A 24,855-nucleotide genomic window follows, 5' to 3' on the forward strand; every position below is an offset into this window, starting at 1 on the left:
GATAGGCCAGCTGCCCTCTCACAATGCCAGTTTGGCTCCAAGAAACTGCAAAGAAATATTTCTGACTGCAAGTTTAAATCTTTCTCTCTTGGCTTGGGCTTTGATCCCTTCCCGAGCAATACAGCTGAGATGGTATCTTGTTTTATCTTGGAAATAAACCCAACATTCTAACAAGCTTCATATATCAGTCTCATAAGACCATCTAGCTCAGTAGCACTACTTACCAAGGAACTTAGGGTTAATAACTCCTTCATCTTTCAGTAGTGGTGTAAATATTACCTCTGAAGAACCTTCACCACCTGCAAGGGACAAAGGAATTTCATAAAGAGAGAAATATTTATCCTGAGGATGCACTATCTAGTGGCCAGAATTGGGACTAGGCACCAGGAAATCTTAATGTGACAGTTACTCACTGTATAGCTTTGGGCTAGTCATTCAGGCCAAATTTTTCAGAAGTGGCCTCTGATTGGAGGTGCACAACTTTAGACACATTGGACTTGATAGTCAGAAAGTGCTGAGCACCTGCAGCTCCCATTGACTTTGACTGCCGTTATAGGTGCTCAGCATCTCTGAGAACATAAGAACATAAGAACGGCTATAGTGGGTCAGACCAAAGGTCCATCTAGCCCAGTATCCTGTCTTCCAACAGTGGTCAATGCCAGGTGCCACCAGAGGGAATGAACAGAACAAGTGATCCATCCCCTGTCACTAATTCCCAGCCTATGGCTAACTGAGGCTAGGGACATCATCCCTTCCCATCCTGGCTAATAGCCATTGATGGACCTATTCTCCATGAGTTTATCAAGTTATTTTTTGAACCCTGTTATAGTCTTGGCCTTCACAACATCCCCTGGCAAGGGGTTCCACAGGTTGACTGTGCATTGTGTGAAGAAATGCATCCTTTTGTTTATTTGAAACCTGATGCCTATTAAGAAATGCATAGCTTGGGTTGGGAAACCCCCAAATTAATCCTTATTGAACATTTCAACCATAACATCTCCTTACCTCTGTTTCCCCATCTGAAAAAAGAGGGGTGATAATACCTGCTTTGCAAAGGGCTGTAAGATCTGCAGATGAAAGGTGCTGTATAACCTGAAACTGTAAAATCTGTTGTTTTTCTCTGAAGAGGCTACAGAAGGGACTGATCAAGATAAGTCACTTTGGTCTTGAATGGAAACCTCTCTCACAATGCTGGGGAACACTCATGAACATGCTTGAAGCATAGACAGCACCTGTGAATAAGTCTGGGAAGTGCTCTGCAACTCCAGGACCCTTGTTGTAGGCTAGAGGTGTGACGGTGCCTATCACAAAGGAGAATGGTCACCATGCCCTGTACCACGTCTTGAGTGGCAAAGTGTTAGAGGATTAGGGTGACTAGACAGCAAATGTGAAAAATTGGGATGGGGTGGTGGGTAATAGGAGCCTATATAAGAAAAAGACCTCAAACTTGGGACTGTCTCTATAAAATCAGAACATCTGGTCACCCTAAAGAGGATGTAGGAGATCTCACTACTCCCATTTGGAATGCTAGGGAGAGCTGTCACCATGCCCTCCAAGTGCTGCGTTCCTTTACAAGCCCCCCATTTCTTTTGCTAGTCATCAAAACGTCAGTGGCCAAAATGCAGAGGCATTTTCTTCTCGCGGGACTGACAATGCTGTACCTACGTGTGACACTGAGGAGTACACAGGTCTCTCTCTCGCTCAGAAGCTCTGAGGCATAGCAATGTTGGTTCTGAAGCAAATTCTTCACCTGGCCACTCACGTCTGCCAGCTCGATTTCACCTGCAAAGCATGGCGCAGATAAGGGCTGAAGACCAGCGAGCAAATGAAGTCTGGGAGCAGGAGGAGTATGATCAGGCCCATCTCTAAAATGAAAATCTTTCTTGTTCTGAGCATAAAAACCTGCACAGGACCAGCTAGAATCCATAACCGGTAACTAGAAACATACATCTTACTAGCTTATTTCATGTGATTTAACAAGTTCATGGGGCCTCCTTAGAGACATTGGCTTCCTGTTATGTCACACTGAGACCATGGTAACTTGGAGCTTTTGTATGCAACTATACATGGGATTACATGCAAGAGCACCAGAGGTTGGCGCCTGTGGCCTGATTTGAACTGGACTATCTGTGGTAAAAAGTTTGTAAATCTGCAGGTAGTTAGCGTGGACATTCTCTCAGACTTCAACCTTGAAAGGCTTGATGATGCCCCCACCCTGAAAGTGAAAGTCAGCAGAAACCCGGTCTAGTGTCAAACTGCATAGTCAAGCACAGCTGTAACAAGACGGGGCCCCTGGAAAGGCACAGTGACCCACCCTACCTTCATTCTCATAGCCACAGCAGTGTTTGATGCTCTCCAGGAGAAGCTGGACTTTGCAGTGAATGTTAAAAAGGGTCTTTTCGTTTTCTGTTGAGAAAGACATAATTCATGGGCAAAACTTAAACTGGTTGTGGCCGCTGGGAGCAGGCCCATCGAGAGAAACATGGGGCTCTGGTACATCATGTTCACTGAGTCCCCACCCCTACCATTTTGCCCCCATTTCACCCCAGTTACAGATATTGAGCTTGGAGCCTCAGTACAACTGTCTCCCTTTCCCCCCATCTTGTCAGCCTGGCTGGGAGCTTGGCACAAAACCAAAAGCTTTCTCTCTAAGCTATTCTGGCTTAGCCTCTCCCAGCAGGAGTCACTTTAGGGGATGGTTGAATTCTGGATGAGAGGGGAAAAGATAGTTACCTTTTCCGTAACTGGTGTTCTTCAAGATGGGTTGCTCATGTCCATTCCATATTAGGTGTGTGTGCTTGTCACATGCACCAGTGCCGGAAGTTTTTCCCTTAGCAGTATCCGTAGACCGCTGTGCCTCGACTCCAACCTATTCGATCAGGACGAGTTCCTCCCGCAGGACCCCAGGGATCTTTGGCATTTGCCGTATCTGTGTCAGTAGACTAGCGATCTATGCCTCACGCTGCTTGACCTGGACTGGGATCTAGAGCAGGACCGGGATTTGGAGCAGGACGGTCGTCAGTAGAATCTCCCTGATAGAGGAGCCGGTGTGGGTGGCACCAGTAGAGTCAGGATCTCCTGCGCTGCCTGCAGAGCCTCGGGCGTCGATGGGACTTCGAGTTGACGGAGGCCCTCGTCAATGTCCGGAGTGGAAGGCATAGTAAGGGAGGGGCTTGACCACTTAACATGAGTTGGGGCCCGACTCCCTGATGGAGGTGTTGAGCCACCCATTATGGGTCTTGGCTCTCCTCCGTTTCTCTCCTTTCCCTTACGGGATGTGGGAGATCTTCTCCTTGCAGACATCTTGGAATCCCTGGCCGGGGTCAGGGCCGGGGAGGGGAATCGGTGCCGGCTCGTAGATGGCACCAGCGGGGCACTCTGTACTGATGCTGCACTGCTCGGGGCCGAGTCAGACCTGTGCTCTGGTGCCGGAGTCAGCACCGACTCCATCAGGAGTGCCCTGAGACAGATGTCTCTCTCCTTTTTTGTTCTGGATTTGAATGACTTACAGAAGCGACACTTGTCTACAGTGGGGATTAAATCAACCTAACAGCAGAGCACAGGGTGTGAATTTTTCACAGTTCTAGGGTGACCTATAGTTTAGGTTATGACCAAGCTCCTTCAGGCCCTTAGGGCCAGATTTTTAAAGGTATTTAGGCACAGCAGCACTCAGCTTTGCAATGTCTTACTGATTAAGGAGTCTAAATGTAATTTTAAAATGTGATTAAACACATAGGATCCTAAATCTCATCAACTGTCAAGGGGATTTTGGCTCTTAATGGCCTAAATACCTTTTGAAAATGAGATTTAGGTGCCTGACTCAGTTAGCGATTGCAAGGCTGAGCCTAGTAATGCCTAAATACCTTTTAAAAATCTGGGCCTAAATCACTTTTGAAAATGCAATTTGGGCTCCCAAGTCACTTAGGCATTTTTGAAAATTTCACCCAGGAAACTTTTCACTTACCTTCTCCTAACAGTAGAGCTGGACAAAAAATACCAAGTATTTTTTGTAGGAAATTTTGAAAAAGAAAATCACTTTCTATGCAATATTTTATTTTTTTCCCTGCCAAAAGCAGTATACCGAGGGGGGACAGGAATGCTAGCTTTACTGCCTCTTTTGTCCTGAGTGACTAAGTTCCTTATGGACATGTAGGAGACAACAGAAATCCAAGGCTGGCAAGTCACTTACCTCCATGAAGGACCGTTACAAACATTTCTACCAATAACCTAAAAAAAAAAGAAGGCAAGAGACCAGTGACAACTTTCCCACTATTATATACTAACACAGAAAAGCAATTCCAGAGCCTGGCCTAAGTCATCCCTGTGACTGCTCTGAGTTAGGTGTTTGCTCTTAGCCAAGTTGTTCCATAGCCTCCTCCCGCCCTGTCCTTTGCTAAAAGCTCCTCCTGGGTGCTGATAAGTGGCTATGTTCCCCCAAGACAGAGCTGCAACGGTAACCAGACACCATGTTCCAAGTTTGCCTGTGCAGGCCCAGGAAAGTCAGAACCAAGGCACAGAATGAGTGAGGGAAACAACGTCTAAGAGGGGTAGGTACCTGAAAAACATCCCCCAGGGGGAAGGACCCTGAAATTCCTTTACATCTGACCAGGCAGCCACCTTGTAAAAGCCAAACTGAGCACGTCTGTCCCGGCTGCCAGGTGCCAATGTGCCCTGTTTCTCTCACTGACGACGCCACCTGTAGATATGCCATGCAGAAGTGCCCTGTAAACATTTGTTTGTGCTTAGAAACCTGCAGGGCTCAAAAGCCTCTTCCTGAGGCGACAGCTGAATAAATATAGTTTCTATCAATTAAAGGGGCCTGGTTGAGGCTGCTGGAATCTACTAGCAGGCACCTGCCTGTGTGGGTTGCCAAGGTGTTATGCTGGCTCCCAGCCAGGCAGCTTTACCTTACTATACCTTACCTGGAAGAGATCTGAAGACACCTGGGGAGAAAGGGAGGGAGGAGGAGGCTGCAGTCCACACTGCAGAAGTCAGACACATTTCTGCTTGAGTTAATGTTCCTAAGCTATTAAAATTCAGACCAGATAGGATGAAAGCACCTTTTTTTTCCAGGAAAACAAATAACCTTAAGGGTAGAGCCTGCATGAGATGTACATAATTTATTTTGCTGAGGGGCAGGGATTTCCTACAATGTATGTGAAGAGTCTAATTTCCTACTCTCTTTTTGTCTTATTGATTGAGAGTGGTACATTCAGAACACTGATATAAGTTAAGAACATTGATATTTTCAACCCTGCACAATTATGGATGATTAACAGTGAGTCTATGCCTTCACAGCTGTAAAGAGTGTATATATGTAGGAACTACAGCATGCATCTATCAGTGTACATGTGAACACCTATGTTCATGAACATATGTATTTGTATCAAACTGTATCCATTAGTGTCCTTGTTTCTGTGCATATATTTATCTGCCGATATGTGCCCATATAACCCACATGATGCATATGTGTGGGGTGAAGGTTGTGTAGCCTCATATATGTACCAGCATGTCACTGTGTGTATGTACATGTATGAATGTCCCATGGAAACTAGGTGCCTATGTTTTCACAGGTCTGTTCGCCACAGCAATGATGGAACATCATCAGTTGGATGCTTTTAGCTGGTACAAAAGGATTGCTGGGCTCCTTCAGGAGATGAGCTGGTGGCCGCTGTGATTTGCAGAAGATGAAACAGCTCAGATTCTGTGTCTTTAATTCTCTGAGCAACACAGCTCTTCTTAATTTCCAGCAACTGGGCCTGGTCTCTCTTCGCAGCCCAGGATTCCAGCTGCTCTGTGAAGTGTTGTGCTTCCTCCTCATGAATCCTGCCCAGCGTCTGCCATAAAAATGTAAAATAAAACAGCACACTCCCATGGAGTCAGACAGCAGCAACTAGCAGCTACATCTTTCCTGAGGCAGCCTGGCTTAGGGCTAGAACGTAGCACTTAGGACCAGGAGACCTGGATTCTAGTGATCTTGAGCAAGTGAAAAACTGTCAATCACATGTCTGTACAATACCCACCTTTATAAAGCACAGCAAGATCAAGGGTTCAAAAATGCTATTGACTTGCAACTATTATCATCCTTCACTTATAGGGAATCAATCCTAAGACCCAGATTCAGTGGGTAAGTCTACACTGCAATCAGAGGTGTGATTGCAGAATGTACATAGACGTACCTGAGCTAGCTTTCATCTAGTTAGCTTGGGCACTGATAGCAGTGAAGATGTGGCAGCACTGAAGTCTGTGTAGTTGCTTTTTGAGTTAATTGGATAAAAACTAGCTCAGATATGTCTATATGTACTATATAAAACTGGTCATCATCTATTAAAGATTCACAGCCACCTCCAGGAATATATTCCATGTAGAAGCCATTCCCATATTTGCATAAAGAGAACCAGGATCTTCATTCTCCTGCTGGTTAATCCCCACTGTAAGTCACAAACCTTCGTTGCTTCATAATCCATCTCCACAGCAACTATTTGTGATGATACAAACAGAAAGCTCTAACAGATGAGCTCTTAGGAAACAGAAATCTTATATTCATGCAACTGCTCGCTGTGACAAGACATCAAGGAAAAGAACACCAAGAAATGAGAGACAGGAGTAGGACTAGTTCTCAACTGAATGTTTTCCCAAGTTTTCTACAGAGGGCTCTGGAAAGCTGCAATTTAATCTGGACTCTGTAGCTCCATGCAATGTTTGGACTGTAATTAATTATACCTTTCGATACTTCTATAGCAAAATAAAAGTGTGCAAAGTGTTTTACATGTTCCAATGAATTAAATTTCACAACTGCTGTGAAAGTATCACTTATAGCCCATTTTATGGATGCAGAAACTGAGGGACAGAGAAGTAAAGTGATTAGTCCAAGATCATACATGGAGCCAGGCAAAGATCTGGTAATGGAACTGAAGAGTCCTGGTGCTGTTCCCTGCTCTAACCACTAGTCTACACAGCCTTACTGTTCTAGCAAAAGCTGATATTATGGAGACCCACATACATGTTACAAAGTTATCCAACTTCTAGATCACAGTATGCCCTGCTAGGGGCCTAGAGAAGCTTAAGTTCTGTTAATGACCACAAAGTTCAACAAGTTTGCAGAATCCAAGACCAGCTTTCTTCTCCTTTTCCCCGTGTTTCAGCAGATATCTTGTTTGGCTGGATCTGCATAGGTAAATTTCTGACCTTCTGTTGCCACCTATATTCTGGGGCTAGATTCCTGGAGCACAGGGTTGTCAGCCTGCATGCTGCATGATGCTATGCCATTTGTGTCACAACAGAAGACTAAGTGATGGGAACACAACCATACAAGGCAAACTGCATGACAAAAGACTTTATCCTGGAGGAAAATCTTTCCCCTTCTCTGATGAACTGAACTAATGATACTGTAGTTGATGGGTCTGCAGGAAAGGAGACAACTGGTTCAGGGATGTCTGAACTGTTCACTTAGTCTGGCTCTTCACCCTCACCATTTGCAGCACAGAAGGCACTGTGCATTAGGTGCTGCACCAAGTTGAAGGTGAGCTGTTGTGGACACCTCTGTGAAGTTTGGTAAATGCACCAAGTCCATGAAAAGTGGTTCATACCGCAAATGATTCCTCCTGGATTCTGAGCTTCTGGTCCAGTAGTTCCTCCTCCTTCTGGATTGTCAAGGCCTGCACTGTAAGCTGGAAGAACTCCTCATTCAGCCCATCCAGCATCTTCTCTAGCTTCGCAACCTTCCACAAGACAACACAGACTATTGAGACCCTTCAGTCAAAGAGCCCTCCAATGTACAACCAAGTCAATTGACATTCAAAGGAACTGAAGCCCTGATCCTTTCCACATGGAAATACACAGCGCTTGGATGCAGAGGTGGAATAAATATATATAAATAAATAGTGTTGGTGAGCTCACACTACCTAATTGCAGCCTTTCCCAACAGGAGTCAGAGGTGCAAGCCATGTGGGAGGTCACAGATGCTGTAATGCCATCAAGAAGAAAGAGTAACAGAGCAATGGCTGTGAGGAGAGTCCCCAGGCTCTCTTACCAAGAGTGACAATAGAGAGTGGTGAAGCAGTGACTCTGGGGGGGGGTCACCTATTCTCTACTAAGAGTTGGCTGGTCTGTAAATCTGTCTGTCATACTAACAAAGCTTTTAAAACTTACTAGAAATGTTGGGTGCCCATCTTTCAAGGGGCCTGATTTCCAGAGTGCAGCTGCTTGGCACTTTCAGAACTTCACACCCTTTTAGGAGGTGTTAAACTGGGCACCTCAAAACTGAGGCACCCAAAAGCCCTGGTGGCTATCAGTATGGTGGAAATTTTAAAATAAAAGACTGAAAAATGAAGAGAAAATGTCATAAATTCAACTTCTTCAATATATAAGGGTCTAATTCTCCTCTCTCTTATGCTGCTGAAAAATTAGGAGTAATTCCACCTACATTGATGGAATAACATCAGGGAAGAACTGAATGAGCTGAAGGAGAATCAGATTATCACACGTTGGCTGGCACCTGTGAATGAAGTAGGTATAGCCCTCTTGAGCCACAATTGAGGATCCTGGTTTGGTCACTTAAGAGGGTGAGTAGCACCAGAGGCTATAAAGACCCGGTGAGTGTCAGGGAAAGACCCGGTGAGTGTCATTTAAGAAAAGTCGGGAGACTGGAGGGGGGTCTTTGGGGAAAGCTGCAGAGAGCAGAAAGTTCTCAGCACACCCTCTCTGGAAAGAGGGAGTAATTATCAGGGAGCCAGTGGAGGGTCTAGCCTGCTGTTCTTCCTGAACCTCAGACAATCAAGGCCAGAAAAGGCTGGAGGCTGAGAGCAGCAGAGGAAGATGTTTTCTGGCTCTTGGAACCAGAAAGCTGAAGCCAGCGGGCCAAAGAGGCTGCTCTGAAGGAAGAGGGGGGGCATGGTGCTGGAGTGCTGGCGGGGGTCAAAGTGGGGGTGAGGTGAGGAGGGCTGGGCCGGAGAGCTGGGGCATGGAACGCTGGAGCAATATTTGATGTATTGCCTGGATTACAGTGTTGGTATTTGTAATGTGCATGACTTTTTCTTCTGTAGTAAATTATCCCCACAAGGGCCATTTGTACTCAAGGACACTTTGGACTGTTTCTGGGGACTCTGAACGATGGAAAGTAAAATGGGTGGGCCTGTCATGTCATGGCTGCAGGACAGCATGCCACATGGGGTCACCCTATGATACAGGCCCACAGCCTATGAGCAACTGACCTGAATGCCAGAGGAATCTGCATTTCTCTTATCCCCCTCACCACTCCACTTCATTGCTCCTTTTGTCCTTGAACTTTCCATCATCTCCTGAATCTCCGCCTGAAGCTGAAAACATTGGTAATGTTGCAACCTAGACACAGAAAACACAACATGTACTTCCAGTATGACTCCTCTGATCACCTTCCAGAGTCTCCATTTTAATTCCTTCTTCACCTGCAATAGACAGGAAGGGAGTTGGGGAAAGAGGATGAAAGAGTGAACTGATTCACTTGCAATCTCATCGCAAGCCTGGAAGCAAGTTTGATAGGGTATGTCTACACAGCCCAGCTCTATAGATTTGAGCTAGCAGGGCTTGTGCTAGTGCTGTAAAAACAGCTGTGTAGACAGTGCTTTGAAGTTGTGGCTCGGGGTCTGAATCCACCCTATTCCCTAGGGTCCACATAGCTTCAGTAGAGCAAGATCTAACTACTTCATAGTTTTCTTTGTCCAGAAAAAATTACTACAACTAACAAAGCTACTCAATATCCTCCATGTTCCAACTCTCCCTTGACCCTGGGTGGGTTTGGTATATTTTGGGCATCTTTTGCAGGTCCATGCAACATAAGGACACTGTGAAATTTGTCCTATAGAGAACATTCATGTAGCATAAGGGGTGGAACCAAAAGCAAGCAATGAGACTTCACCATTTTTTTTTGAGAAGACAGTCTAATACTGCAAATTGTTGGGAATTTCCCCCTGCTATTCAGCTTAAATATTACTTAGCTCAGTCTCATTTTGTTATTCCTTCAATGGTCCATCCTATCGTAATCCTCCTCCCCCCTTGGTATTAGAACCTTCATGTACCTGTAGATAGTTGCCACATCACCCTCAAGTTACGCTGCCCATTTTTAGTGGTAGCTCTTTTAATAAATCATTGCAGAAAGCCTGCAGTGTTATTTGGTTCACAGAACTCTTCCCAGCAGACTGAAGAAGGAACTGCTACATCTCTCATTCTCATTAAAACTTTTTAAAAGTACTTTACAAATATTAATTAAATACACCTCACACCCCCTGGTGTGAAATAAATAAGTCATATTAGCCCCATTTTTGCAAATGGGAAAATTGAGACTCAGATGGGGGAGGGTAAGTCACTTGCTTGATTATTAGAATCCTAGAGTGCGCAGACCACTAGACCACACCTCTCTCACTGCACACAAAGCATTCTCTGGGCTCCTTTCCAGGGCTCATAGTCAGAAACTCAGCTTGGATGCAATATCAGTGGCAACAGCTGTACTCATGGCTTTGATCTGTATCCAAACGCAACTTTGAAAGCAGAAGCAAAGTAGTCTAACACAAGAGTAGGAGAGATATATGCCAATTATCTAATTAGGCAAAAACTCAATATAGGAATGTACAGCAGTTTTGCTCTGTAATTCCATATGGCGCAATTAATAGATTCACAGATTCCAAGGCCAGAGGAGATCATTGTGATCATCTAGTCTGACCTCCGGTATAATAGAGGCCAGAGAACTTCCTCAAAATAATTCCTAGAGCAGATCTTTTAGAGAAACACCCTATCTTGATGTAAAAATTGTCAGTGACAGAGAACCCACTAGGACCCTGAGTAAATTGTTCCAATGATTAATTCCTCTCACTGTTAAAAATGTATGCCTTATTTCCAGTCTGAATTTGTCTAGCTTCAACTTCCAGCCATTGGATTCTGTTATTCCTTGCTCTGCTAGACCAAAGAGTCCATTATTAAATATTTATTCCCGATATAGGTACTTCTATACTGTGATCAAGTCAGCAGTGCCACCCCTTAATCTTCTCTTTGCTAAACTAAGTAGAGTGAGCTCCTTGATTCTATCACTATAAGGCAGGTTTTCTAATCCTTTAATCATTCTTGTGGCTCTTCTCTGAACCCGCTCCAATTTATCAACTGCCTTCTTGAATTGTGGACACCACAGCAGGACACTCTATTCCAGCAGTGGTTGCACCAGTACCAAATACAGAGGTAAAATAACCTCTCTGCTCCTAATTGAGATTCTCCCTGTATGATTCCAAGGATCACATTAGTCCTTATGACCACAGTATTGCACTGGGAGCTTATGTTCTGCTAATTATCCACTACGGCCCCCAAATCTTTTTCAGAGTGTCTGCTGCCCAGCATAGAGCCCCCCATCTTGTAGGTATGGTCTATGTTCTTTGTTCCTAGAGGTATACATTTATGTTTAGCTATATTAAAATTCATATTGTTTGCTTGCACCCAATTTACCAAGAGATCCAGATTGCTCTGTATCAATGATCTGCATTCTACACTATTTACCATTGCCCCAATTTTGTGTCATCTGCAAACTTTATCAGTGATATTTTTTCTTTTCTTCCAGGTCATTACAAATATTAAACAGAGTAGGGACAAGAACAGGTCCCTTTGGGACCCCATTAGAAACACCTGCTCAATGATCATTCCCCATTGAAAATTATACTTTGAGACCTATCAGTTAGCTAGTTTAATCCGTTTGATGTGGGCCATATTAATTTTATATTGTTCTAGTTTTTTTAAATCAAACTGTCATGTGGTACCAAGTCCAATGCCTCTCAGAAGTCTAAGTATGTTGCATCAACACTATTACGTTTATCAACCAAACTTGTAATTTCATCAAAAAAGATATCAAGTTAGCTTGACAGGATCTATTTTCCATAAATCCATGTTGGCTGGCATTAAAATATTACCCTTCATTAATTCTTTATTAATTTAGTCTCTGATCAGCTACTCAATTATCTTGCCTGGGATCAATGTCAGACTGTCAGGACTATAACTACCCGGGCCATCTCATTTACCATTTTAAAATAGTGGCACATTAGCTTTCTTCCAGTTTCTTCCAGTTTCCAGTGTCCCAAGAATTATTGAAAATCAACATTAATGTTGTCCACTGCCAGCTCTTTTAAAATTCTTGGATGCAACTTATCTTGACTGACTGATTTAAACATATCTACCTTTAGTATCTCTAGTTTAACATCATCCTGAGATATTAGTGGAATGGAAAGAGTGTTATCATACAATGAGACTACTTCCACTGTCTTTTCTCAAATACAGAACAGAAATATTTATTGAACAATTCTGCCTTTTCTGATTATTATTGATAATTCTAGTATTTCCATCTGCTAATGGACCAATTCCACTGACAGGATTCTTTTTGTTCCTCATATACTTTAAAAAAACCCACCCAAACCTCTTCATATTGTCCTTAGCTCTACTGGCCATAGATTTCTCCTTGTGTCCCTTTCCTTAATTTTTTTTCTACAATTCCCAACTTCTGATTTATGTTCACTATTATAAGTTTTCCCTTTTTTCAATTATCTATATCTATATCTAGCTAGCTAGCTGCCTTTACTTCCCCTCTAAACTAGGTTGGTTTTTAACCAATACAGCCTTCTTCCTTGACTGTGGAATTGTGTCTTTTGCGACATCTAGTAAAGCGTTCTTAAACAGCTCCTGATTATCATCCACATTTTTCTGATTCAATTCTTCCTCCCAGTTGATATGGCTCATAATTGTTTTTAACTGTGTGTTGATCTCCAGTACCTCTCATGTTGGGATTTCTCAAGGAATTGGGGATCTGGCGACATTCGGATGCTCAGAAGTTCTTCAAATATTGTCTGGGAGTCAAAGCAAGTGGATGGTTTATCTTCTGCAGGATCCTAAAATGAGCAACAAGAGAAAGGAAACAACCCATGGGGGTCACAATTCCAGAGCCTTATTTCCAGAGATGCTGAATACCTGCACTCTTCCACTGATTTCAGCAGGAATTGTGGGTATTCAGCACATCTGAAAAAATCAGACACACAGACTCTCAATCAAGGTGTGAACATCAGAGGGTCAATCAAAAGAGCAACATTTCCTCTCTGATCACACTGAATACTGCAAAAGTCCTTCAGGGAAATTAACTAATGAACCTGATGAGGATTGGCTGCCTCTCATTGCAGAATTATTGCCATTCATGCTTCCTGGGCCATGTTTCACTTTTGGGTGTTAAAAGTGAAACTCAGCAGCACCTCTGAGCTTGGTGCTGATACCATGCAAACCTGCTAAAGTGTAATGACTTCAAGTCAAAACCTTAAATCAGCCCCAGGTATGCTTAGAAGGTTCTTTAATGCATCAACAAACCTTGCATGAAGTCTGAATGTTCAACAAACCAAGCTAAACCAGGCAAAATTTGGGTGGATTGGAGCACATTTCACACTGCTCTAATCCACTATCTCCTTGATCTGCATGTGTGATTGTCACTGCTGCTAATGGAAGTCACATAATCTCAACTACCTTCTCTACTGCTGCCCAGGAACATTGGAAAAAGGCATTGGCTAGAGCTGTGATGCCTTTGTTGAGTTCCATCTGAAAGCAAGAATGAGCAGTGGCAGCTGCTGTAGATCCTGGAGAAAGACAAAAGTAGACAGAATCACACCCCATTCACACCACTCATCTTTAGCGATCACAGTCCTTTTAATACAATAGTATAACCTCTTTAGCCACTCCACTGAGCACACATGATAGCAGAAAAAAGAGCAGCAAAGGCAAAAGTAACCAAAGCATTTGTCCAGCAGAAATAGTTTTAGAAAGAATGGAGGATGACAGTGAGAGACATAGGATCTCGATACACACTAAGGAAGTTTCCCCAAACACTGCAGTTGGGTTTAACAACTAGTTTTCATGAACTAGGTTTAAAAGCAGTACAAATTTTTAGAGACACATCCCCACAGTACACAGACCTATCGTGTCAAAGGGATTGGGGCTGGTGGAACCACGGGACAACTACAACTAGAAACAATAACTCCTTTCTCCTTTACTAATGCTAATTAGAAAGAGATTAAACAGAGAAAGAGAGAGCGAGAGAGATAAATAAACAAAAATCCTCGCCTCATTGCAAACAGAGAATTACACATTGTAATGGTATAGGATGAAGTTGGTTGATCTGACTGTATAATGTTCAAAATGCCACAGTAACATCGTACATGTGTGTAATACATTGTGATCCAATGGAACTCAAAGTATGTCCTACACTCTATGGGTCTGATTTTCAGGAATGCTGAGCACCTGCAGTTGTGATGGTAGGTACCCATCACCACTGAAAATCTAGCCCTATATGTGTAACTGCCTTCCAGTGATGCAAGGGAGTAATCAACAAACCAAAGACAAGCTGTAGTTGTGGGAGAACGATATTCACCACGGACATTGGGGCAAACCCCTATTCTTACAAAAAGTGCCATGAGATCTTTAGGGCCTCTCACAAAAGAGAAGCAAGTCCTTGATGTCCACATTGGGAAGATGGGACCTTGTTTTTTTAAGACAAACTCCATGTTGGTCAGAAGGATGAAGGGCTGAAATGAGCTTAATGGTATTTGAACCTATAGTTCCAGTCATTTCAAACCTGATACTCAGAGTCCCAAGACAACCCCTCTGGCTGGTATATAGAAAAAACAACAACATGTTTCTTTATGGGGAATGTCCAACTTGGATTCATTATGATGCTATCCTAAAGTTAATTAAAAGGAATCAGCCTGGATACTCAGCAGCCTGCCAACCCAGCTAGCATATGTATGCTACTTTCACTATCCCTGGACATGTACAGCCCATCTAGCATACACCTGGTCCTATTTTCTACATATATATATATAGATATAAAGAAAAGCTTAATTAAGTTCAGTGACCAGAGGGGTGGGGGGAATCTTGAGATTGGGGATGACCTAGGAGCTTTGGGATTCACCTCCATTGATTTCAGATCAGTAGCTCAACAGCAACATAGAGGCTGCTAATACTCATTAGCTGAAGTTATAGACAGTGGTTCTGAAGAGTCACTGAATTCCAAAGCTCTGCATGTGATGGTCTGACATTTCCTTGATGTGTGATTTGCATGGTAATTACAGGGTAGATGCACGCTCTCTTTCTCTTGCCAATGATTCACTGTGAAGCACAAACACCACTAGTTGCTTTCTGCAGTGATGTAATGATAGTTAGGAGTTGGAGCAATGGAAACAGTTGTGCAAACACCTTTAAAGAACAGACCAGTTCACTTATCAGCTCTGAAGCTCGCAAAGGGATAGAAAATAGGAGTGAAATCAAGGCTAAATCCTCAGCTGGTGAAAATCAGCATAGCTCCATTGACTTCAAGATTTATTTAGATTGTAGGGTTTTGGGGGCAGGGACTATCATGTTGAATTTGTGCAGCACCTTGCACAATGGGATTCTGGTCCATGACTGGGCACCATGTTAATACAAATTATAATAATAATTTTAACGGCTGGAGACCTGGCTCTCAAAGAATTCAAACATTCAATGAAAGCCTCCCTTGTATTGGGCTGTGATCCTACTGCTGGAGAGTGCCCACGGCCTTTGAAGTTTGAGCCTCAGTATCAGGGCCAGAAAGGGCTCGAAGCATCTGGGGAAGGGAAATAATGTGAGTGGTGTCACGTAGAGCAGCCCTGCAGGACTCTAGATAGAGCTGTGTCCAGGAGAAAAGAAAACCAAACTTTGCCCAGACAGCAAACTCTTACCAAGCAACAAAGAAATTATTGGGGCTATGAAGACATCCCTATAAAAGAACCTGTTCCTCACCTGCTGAGTCACAGATAGAATATAAATAGCAGACACCCTGCTCCCATCGATTGCTGCCACTCATACCTGCTTTGATCCATGCCATGGCATTCAGCAGGATGGATATAAATTCCCCAGCATTCTCCAGGCGTGCTGAACATATATACAGGAACCTGTTGGTGGCATCATAGTAGGAATCTCCAGGGCTTTGGAGAGCCTCTTGAACCCCTATTGGGCTTTGGTCTGGGACTGTCTGAGCCAACATGAGTACCACAGCCGGGTGGGAGCAGGCCCTGCTTAGCAGGCGAATCACAGTGCAGCCAAAGCGGTAAACCACAAACTGACGAGGGGACAAGCTGGCCAGATCTGTGGTGACCAATGAATTCCTGGTGGACCTCAGAGAACTGTCACTCAAATATGCTTCTGGAAAAGAAAAGACACAGCAATTCAGGTAAGCAATCTAGCATCATTCCCTGCTCCCTGGAGCGGTCTTCTTCCCTCTGTCAACCAATACCATTTCCTGCTCCCTGGGGATGTCCTCCACCTGTGAACTAGCACCATCCCCCTACTATCCACAGCTCTCCTTCTTCCTCTGTGAAATTCTCCATAATAAGCTAAAATTCTGCAAGCTATTTCCTTCCCATTATCACAGGCTTCCAGAGAGATATTTTCTGGGGATGCACAGAGTGTAGGTGTAATGGCACCCTGCACAGAGGGTTATGCCATTATAAACTGCTGGGTTCTTTAAAGAAGGCTGGGGCAAATGTGTCCAGTGTCTGCTGCCAAGCCACACTTTTGTGGGCTCCATATACAAACTGTCACATGGTACTTCCCATTCCCACCCACCCAGCCATGGTTGAAGGCTCCCTGTAGCTTCAGGTTTAGCAGCTTGCCTCAGACATGTCCAATCCCCAGAGGAGAGAGATCATCAGTCTCCCCTAAGCACTGTCACTCTTACTGTCATTTTCAGCACAGAGGCCAAGAGGTGAATGGGCCCCAGAGACTGACTTTTCCTCTAATCTTTCCCAGCCAGGATTGAGGCACACTGCCAGGGAAGCTTGCCCTTCTAATACTTATGCTGTACCTGTGGATCAACAGAGGACTTCATTCTCCGGGGAGGTCAATCCACCAGCTATGACTCATGTTAAACTAGTTAATGAACTGCAAAGATATTTTATGTATAAGACTATGTAAGAGTCACTCATCTGGGTGCAAATGTAGAGTGGACTTCGTAATTAATTATTCTTCCTCCCGACACCAATTGTGCATGTTTGCATTCTGCACAGGCTTCAGGACACGCAAGAGGAATTTTGCTTCATTACCTGCAGCAGAAGCAATAGGACACTGCTGCTGCTTCTCCAAAGCCTGCCTGATCTCACGCAGGGTCCTGGCAAGGGGGGAAGTTGCCATCAGACTCTCCACCTCAAGCTCAGTCAGACAGGCCAGCATGGCCCTCCCAGGCTGAGGACCTAGACCTGGGAAACACAGACATGGCATGTCAGCTAGAGGAGCACCTCCAGGCCTGGAGAAAGGAGGTGCCTTTATGAAGATGGCTGGACAGGTGGGTAGTTACTGTGTAACACATTGCCACAAGCAAGAACTGTAGTGCCTAGAGAGAATGCGTCTCCTGAGCCCCAGGTGGTAAGAGAATCATGGAGCTGATGCTCCTTCATATCTAGATGGTGTCCGGCTCTCCAGACAGCATTCACCTAGTGGCTGATCAATGGAGTGGCACCCAACATCTTTCACAGGAGGTGGTTGCTGAGTGGATGGCTGCAAAATGGCTAGGGCTCCTGCGGATTTCTCTCCATCACAATATCGTTCTATGCACTGAGGGCGAGGGTCCATGTGCTGTAGGGCCTTTCTTGGACTGGTGTGCAATGGGAGCTTACTGGGCAATGCTCTTTCACTTTACCACCATTTTAAAAAGACCTTTCTGTGAATACTAATTATAAAATGTCCAAAGAAAATTTAAAAAAGAAAAAGTGTCGCTACCCATACACTCTGGTGATTACTTTAACCAAGTATCTATCTAAGCAGCCTCCACAGCACCCCCTGAATTGTTACCGTGTCCACAGCTGAACCATGGCTCTTACCTTGTTCTTCACAGGTGACAAAGGGGCCTTTCTTATTAGAGCATCCATAGTGCAGGAGCCCGCCAGGATCCTGTATGACAAACAAGGCCCAAGTGTATAGACATGGACAGAGACACAAGCCATTGGGAATAATACAGAGGTCCATTTTGGGTCAGCTGTTCTTCACCTGCCCTCCCTCCGCTCCTGCTTTCCTTTGACTGGCCAGGCTGGATTCTGCTGTCCCATCCTGTCCCTGTACGTGCTGTGATGGCTCTTGCTTCACAATCGTCTTCTCATAATGGACTTTACCAAGAAGGATTTTCAGAGCTTTCATTAACTCTGTTGCCTCCCGCCACTCAGCACCTAATGAATTCAGCAACAGCAATAATCAAAGATTGTTCCACACATTTATAAAGCCCCGCTCATTCCCAAGTGCTTTAAAACCTATATGCAAGTCTCATTTATCCACTACTGACATGCAGCCAATGTGGTCTTGGTTTACAAGTGTATGGTATTTTAGGACAGGAAGCTAAGAATGCTGTACTTACACTACTGGGAGAATGTACAGAAGCTCTGCGGAGTTAACGGAGCTGGGATGTGACTGGGGCACTGAGGTTGGGACTAACAACCTTAGTAGAGCCTCAGTTTTACATCTCATTTGAAAGGGAGCTCAGGAGGCAGCCCTGTTCCAGGCTTGACTCGAGCTTTATGAATTCAGACCACTGCTGACAGTAATAGGTTCATGGAGGATAGGTCCATCAATGGCTTTTAACCAAGATAGTCAGAGGGATGGATCATTCGCTAATTGCCCTGTTCTGTTCATTCCTGAAGTGTCTGGCACTGGTCACCATCAGAAGACAGGACACTGGGCTAGATGGACCTTTGCTCTGACCCAGTGCGGCCATTCTTATGTACTTAATACCTGTCTATAACACTGTGCAACCAGCGCATTTCATCTCCAGCCCTTGTGGAAGAGCCCTACAAATTAGCATTTAATAGGGTTAATATCTACGGGGCTCTCAAAATTAGTACTCTGTGGAATTGAATGGAGAATTATGACTTATCTTATGCCATTCCATAGAATTTAATAGAGAATTATAGGTCTACTATGGAATCCTATAGGTTGGGTCCAATAAAGCCAATGGAAAAAGTTGATAATGCCCTATTGAATTTCTTAAGGTTTACAGTAATGTCTACAGATTTCACCCTGTTTTATAGGCCTCTTCCTCAAAGGAACTTACTTAAGGAGCTGCCATCAATTCCTATGGGAATTGTGACTTACAGTGACATGGAAAACTGAGATATTGAGCTCTCTCTTCTCTCCATTTACATGAACCATGCCTTTCCTAACCATGCTGTGGATGGCTCATGGAGCACCTGCCATCCAAACCCTACTGCTCCCTTCCCTCCATTCTGGTTCTCTCACCTGTGTGGCCCATTGCTTTAAAGTCTCTGCTGGTCAATTCGTCATTTCGCCCAATGCCCATGGCCATCTGGGTGCTCCCCTGGGTTCTATGCACTGAGATGCTTTGCCTGGAGAGGCCTTTCAGCCCTTCAGAGTCCAGAGTTTGCACCATGTCCTAGTTACAGAGAACAGCATCATCATGCTTTACCGCTCTTGTATTCACTCCTCCCTTTCCTAGCTTCTTCAACTAAGCACACAGACACCATGGGCTAAATGCCACCTTCACATGCAGGTCCCATGCTGGCATCCTCGGGCAGAATTTGACTCTAGATCACGTGCATTTGTAAGGACACTATAGTATCAGGTGAACTTTGTGTGGCTTAGAGTAAGAGTCTAAGAGTATTCTGTATGCCAAATGACAGGTGCAGCAGTGGGTGTGCATCTCCTGAACACTGGGAAGCTCCAGAAAGGATTCCAGGAGCCCCATGGCTCTGCCTAACTGCTCTGTAAGAGCAAATGCACTGCAGCCCCTTGCAAAACTAGAGCTGCCCACCCATGGTCCTGTCTGTACAGTGCAAATAAATCCAGCACCTCTCTCCTGGACCAGGCAGTAGAATGAGACTCATTTATCTCATTCAAGCAAGGAGCCATGCTTTCAGCAAAAATGTAGCAGGTACCAGAAACATTTGTGGCTATGGAAACCACACTGGGCATTTAAAATGAGTTGCACTTCTGGTCACTGTGACCCGGGGAAGCTGGGTTCCAAAGTGCTACTTGACAGGTCACTCCTGAAAGGAATGTTGCATTATGGGATTGCAGCCAGAGGACCACTTATACCAGTATAGTTATGTGTGCATCAATACTGACATTGTGATAACAAAACTGTACTGGCAGAAGGCTCATGTCTCTCCCCAAAGGGATCAAAAATACCCAAAAAAGAAGAGGGTTTTGTTGTTAAGGGTGGATAATCATGAGGCTGTGCTGAAAATGGATCAGTTTTGCTGGTACAACTTTCTAGTGCAGACCAGGCCTAACAGACGCTGAAAATCTAGCTAATAGGCTAAGTACCAGGGATCCAGAGCCCACAGGTAGCAAAAAGCTGGAGCAAAGAGTTTAATCCAATACTGCACTACTATATAGCCACGACCAGGCTCAGAGGTATTTCCACTGGGAGCAAATTCCAGAAGTGAAAGCCGGGAAATGCCTTTTGGCGGCTGTCATGCGTGTCACCCCGGGGACAAGGTATAGAAGCACTCCAGCTACAAGCAAGGGACTGGGCACTAGGAGAAGCTGTTGGCTGAGAGAGGTGGGCTCTGGGCACTTCCAGGCTCTGTAGTGACTAGCTCCCTGATCTTCACCCAGAAGTGGACTGGTAGCCAGTGCGGAATGATATGTTCCTGCTGGTCTGCCTTGCTCAGAGAGTGGACAACTGTATGCTGCACCTGGTAGCCTTTCAAGGGTAGCTCCAAGTAGAGCATGCTGCTGTAGTCTAGCCTATATAGAGGTAATGAAGGCATTGCTAACCACAATGAGGTGAGAGTAGAAGGATGGAATCTCTTGCCCAGCTGCATGTCTCTCTGGCCATTGCTGCTATTGGGAATCCTCAGGCACAGCAGCTATATTGAGTCAATTCCTACCCAGTAAACTATCTATGCTACAAGGTCCAAGGTTCCAAGATCCCCTTCCTTAAGCTCCTCTCCATACTGACCATCAGACCCTGGATCCTCTGGCTGATCCCTCTGTAAAAGGCCAACACATCCACCCTGTGTTTTGCCATCTGAGAAGCCAGGTGAAGGTTTTGGTCCTCCAGTTTATCATATAGGGTGCGGACGCTGAAATCTTCCAGGTCCCTCAGTGCGGGCTGCTCGCCTGAAACACAAAGTACCTCTCATTTCCCATTGCTGACTGGAAGGCCTGAAGATATTTCTCTCCTTAGAGTCACCAGCTGAATCTCCAAATGGCTATGATCTCATGATACACCATTTCATTCTGGGCCTTTAACACCAATCTACATCCCAGCATGCTTCACAGGGTGCAATAAACGGTAATGGAGGAGAGAGAAGTGTGGTGTGAAGAAGGAAAGGAGAGTCGAGTCGATGAGGCAGGAGATACAGGGAGGCTGTTGCACGTGGCTGGAGCTGCAAGTGGCTGCAGAATAGAAGGTCTTTACCTAACAATGGCAAGACTGTGAGGTTCAGAACCAATGCTAGATACCTGGAGGGAATGGAGCAGACCAAGATAAAGCCCACCATGGGGGTGGCTAGATAAAGTGCTTTGAGGGTTCTAATAACTAAGAACCGGCCATGGATCTGTCTTCTGAAATGAAAAGGGAGACCCAATGGATCTGTGGATATGGGTGATGTACTCAGATACTTTTGTATGTGAAAGGAGAGCTGTGGTGTTCCTATGAATTGCACATTTATTTTACAAAGCTCATTGGATTCAACCCCACTGGCCTTTCCTTGTTTGGAGAACAGAAACCCAGTCTCAGCAGGAGCGCAGAAGGAATGCATACAGGGCCAGCTACAGTCTTTTCATAACTCGGCCCTGTACTTCCTGTGTGTCCTTAAGTCACATCTCCTGCATGTGTCTTATTCTGCTGATCTCTCCCACAAGGAGAAAGAGACCAGCCTTTGTAATGCGCTTTGAGACCTGTGGCTGAAAAGTGCCAGTTAAATGCTAAGTGTCATTCATTCTCTGATATTACCATTGGGGTTGTGTGGTTTACACCACAGCAGCTTTTGCATATTAGTATGTTCTGACTGTTGGTGCAGTGCCTAACTGGAATCACAATAACAATATATTTATTATTGTTTTTCTAGGAGATGCGAAAGAACAAACACCTGGATCCAAGGACCTGTGTGGCAGTGGAAATGAAAAAGCCATCCTGTCTCCCTTAGAGCAGGGGCCAGTAAAAAGACAGCCACAGAGCACAGACACCAGGTGCTGTTTTTTCAGTACTTCACGGAACTTTGCTGAACAGAGCATGGAATCTTCTCCCCTTGGAAGTTCCAGGCCCCACAGCCCCAGCCCACTGTGTCTTGTTCAGCTCTTAGTTTTAGCTTTTTACAGCACAGCAGTTCCCAGAGACACTAGATGGTGCCACCTGCTGGGTCCTGAATTTATTGCATTAGCATGAACCACACCTTGAGCCCATCACCTCTGAGATGATGTCACTGAAGGAGGGGAAGACAGACTGTAGGTTGCTGGGCACTTAGAGAACATAAGAGCCAACAGCAGAATACAGGGCCCTCATTTTCCAGGAGGTTGGCTTTGCTCTTTAATGTTGTGCATCTCTCCCTCACCTCAGATATCCAGAGGGTGGTTACCCTCCTCAATACGAGGTGTGTATGTTGGGGGGACTCTTAAACCCATTACACAGCTGGCAGGCTCCTGTCCCACACTGGGGAGAGAGAAAGTGTTTGAATGGAAGGAGGAGCCTATTAGATGTTTGTGTCTCTGAGCGACATGGCAGCCTGAGTGAGTGTGTGACAACAAATGTATGGGCATCGGCATGAGTTTCCAAGTGTGCAGGCACTGGGATACTATGGTATGGGTGTGGTACACGAATGAGAACAGAACAGAACAGAGTTGGTGGGAATGAGTCTGAGCAAGTCAAAAGGAGAGAGTCTAGCCTTTGACAAAGTGCTTTACCTGGACCATGGATAACTCCTTTCTCTCCGCCATCAGCTCCTCTTCCAGAACCCCGGGGACCAAGTGCTTCATAGAACTGAAGGCTGGAGGGAGAAAAAGAGAGTGTGATGCATATCCATGAGTGGAGCAGTACACGCACGCTCCATGCACCCACTCATAGGCCAGTGCAGCCTCCCAGCAGCAGCAGCAGCTGCAGTGTCACCAGTCCAGTTCAGACACTAGATTAATATTTTTCTAGTTGATTCTGGAGTAAGAGGGGTAAGGAGCAGAGAACCAGGCAAAGTGATTCATGCAAAAAGAATGAGATGATGGCACCGTGCAGGGGATGCCAGTGGAGATGTGAATGGGAGGGCCCTGGAGTGCAATAGGGGAAACCACCACTCTGTGGGGAAGCAGAGAAGCTTCATCTCTGTGCAGCTGAGGACCCATCACACTGATGTTGGATAGGAGTGCAGTGCCAAAGGCCAACAGGGATCAGCACCCCACCTGGACTGTGCAGTAAGAAGCTCGTTTCCTTTATTGCTCTTGCACTCTGTCCCCCAGGCCTCTATTTGTAAGCCCCAGAGCTAGCGGAGTCCCGGCATGCAGACAGACTCACCTGTCTTTAATGAGGATGTACTCGGGTGGGATGTGTGGCTCACCCAGGCTCCTCCACCGTGGCTTCCAGTTGTTCATGGGACTGGGGCTGGAAATGGGGGGCCTCAGCATGATAGCCAGGGTGAACAGCACAACCATCAAGAAGCCCAGGACAAAGAGCACTGCTAGAAAGACCAGGTGAGATGGCCGGGTGAGGGAGCTATGTGTCAACATCAGTGACTGAGTGCCGCCATGGTACCTGGGATGGTACCATGGTGCAGAATGGTTGGGGCCTGGGTTACCCTTTTATCTAGTGTATCATTAGGGGAATCATGGAAAGGATATCACCTAGTGATGGACTGGCCTTGCACATCCAACAAGGGAAACCCTAAAGGCCGCCTGCAAATGGAATCAACAGCATCTCATTGACTTCCTCCATTGGTGCTGATGCCTCCAGCATCCAAAGCAGGAGGGGCACTCACCATTTCTGATGCAATCACCACTGACGAGCTTCAGAGGGGCACTGCCTTCTCCATACCCAATAACAGGGACATCTAGCAACCTCCATCACCTTGGCTAAGCACTCCCCTTCTCCTTATCCCCAACCTAGCCCAGAGGAACATTTAGCCACCACACCTTCACTAATCACACTCAGGTAGGGAGGGCTGTGGAATGGTCCCTGTAGGCCTGGCATGCGTGTGGATGGAAGGGGAGTTCAGCACTGACAGCTAAAGCCGGTGATGGAAGCTGGTGCTCATGCTTGCAGGCTGCACTTTCATACATATTTCTGCTCTCTCTCTTGGCTAGTTGAGGGATAACAGAGCGAGGCATCTGAGAGCCCCCTCCAGAGCTGTGCTCCTGGGATCAGACCTTCCCAATTTTTTTTACAATGAATTTATTTCCTTCCAGTTTATCAGGAAACACTAACAACTGGCAGTCTGGTGCTGAGGAGAAGGTAGCCATTGATTACCTGCATTCCTTCCATGAGAACTCGGGGGGAAAGGCGGCCCCTTTAACTCCTGCCTCAGGCCTATTGCTAGCTAGGGACAACAGGAAGCCTTGGGAGGGCTGGCTCCAGGAGGGAAGGGTACTGATGAGAACAGGAAAAGGCCAGGGGCTTGATGCTATTTCCAGAGAGGCAGACTGGTTTAAGCATTTGTAACTGTTGCCTGATGGGCTTAAGCACCCTCTGATGCATCTGGTGATGGACTGGGGAGTGAATGAGAAGGAAGACTCTGCCTTTGGCGCAAGAGGAAAGTTATGGGGACCCATTACCTAAAATATAAACAAGTTCCCCTGCACGGACAGGGGCTCAGCACTGAAGGGCTATGAAGTGCATGGTGCCTTTCCATCCCTAGCACAGCC

At 45.4% G+C, this 24,855-nt stretch overlaps 1 protein-coding gene across 11 annotated transcripts; it reads right to left on the reverse strand.

Moving 5' to 3' along the window:
- Window positions 1-53: 53 nt before the first annotated feature.
- LOC120375410 lies at window positions 54-23,655 on the reverse strand. Of its 11 annotated transcripts, none has more exons than XM_039496034.1 (18): window positions 23,513-23,655; window positions 22,915-22,997; window positions 20,969-21,129; window positions 19,282-19,435; window positions 18,043-18,218; window positions 17,877-17,946; window positions 17,103-17,255; window positions 15,868-16,203; window positions 13,513-13,622; window positions 12,778-12,893; window positions 9,213-9,342; window positions 7,590-7,721; window positions 4,556-4,696; window positions 4,190-4,227; window positions 2,734-2,983; window positions 2,320-2,406; window positions 1,666-1,782; window positions 69-299 (listed from the first exon to the last, which is right to left on the reverse strand). In XM_039496034.1, the coding sequence occupies exons 1-15, from the start codon at window positions 23,647-23,649 to the stop codon at window positions 2,935-2,937; spliced, it is 1,986 nt and encodes a 661-aa protein (XP_039351968.1). In that variant the 5' UTR covers window positions 23,650-23,655; the 3' UTR covers window positions 69-299; window positions 1,666-1,782; window positions 2,320-2,406; window positions 2,734-2,934. The 11 variants fall into 11 exon arrangements, with proteins under 11 accessions (XP_039351973.1, XP_039351967.1, XP_039351978.1 ...); XM_039496035.1 differs by lacking the exon at window positions 69-299 and adding an exon at window positions 1,044-1,098; XM_039496033.1 differs by having other exon boundaries at window positions 55-1,782.
- Between the last annotated feature and the right edge of the window lie 1,200 nt (window positions 23,656-24,855).

Source organism: Mauremys reevesii, linkage group 12 (genome assembly GCF_016161935.1).
Source record: "Mauremys reevesii isolate NIE-2019 linkage group 12, ASM1616193v1, whole genome shotgun sequence".
NCBI lineage: Eukaryota > Metazoa > Chordata > Testudines > Geoemydidae > Mauremys > Mauremys reevesii.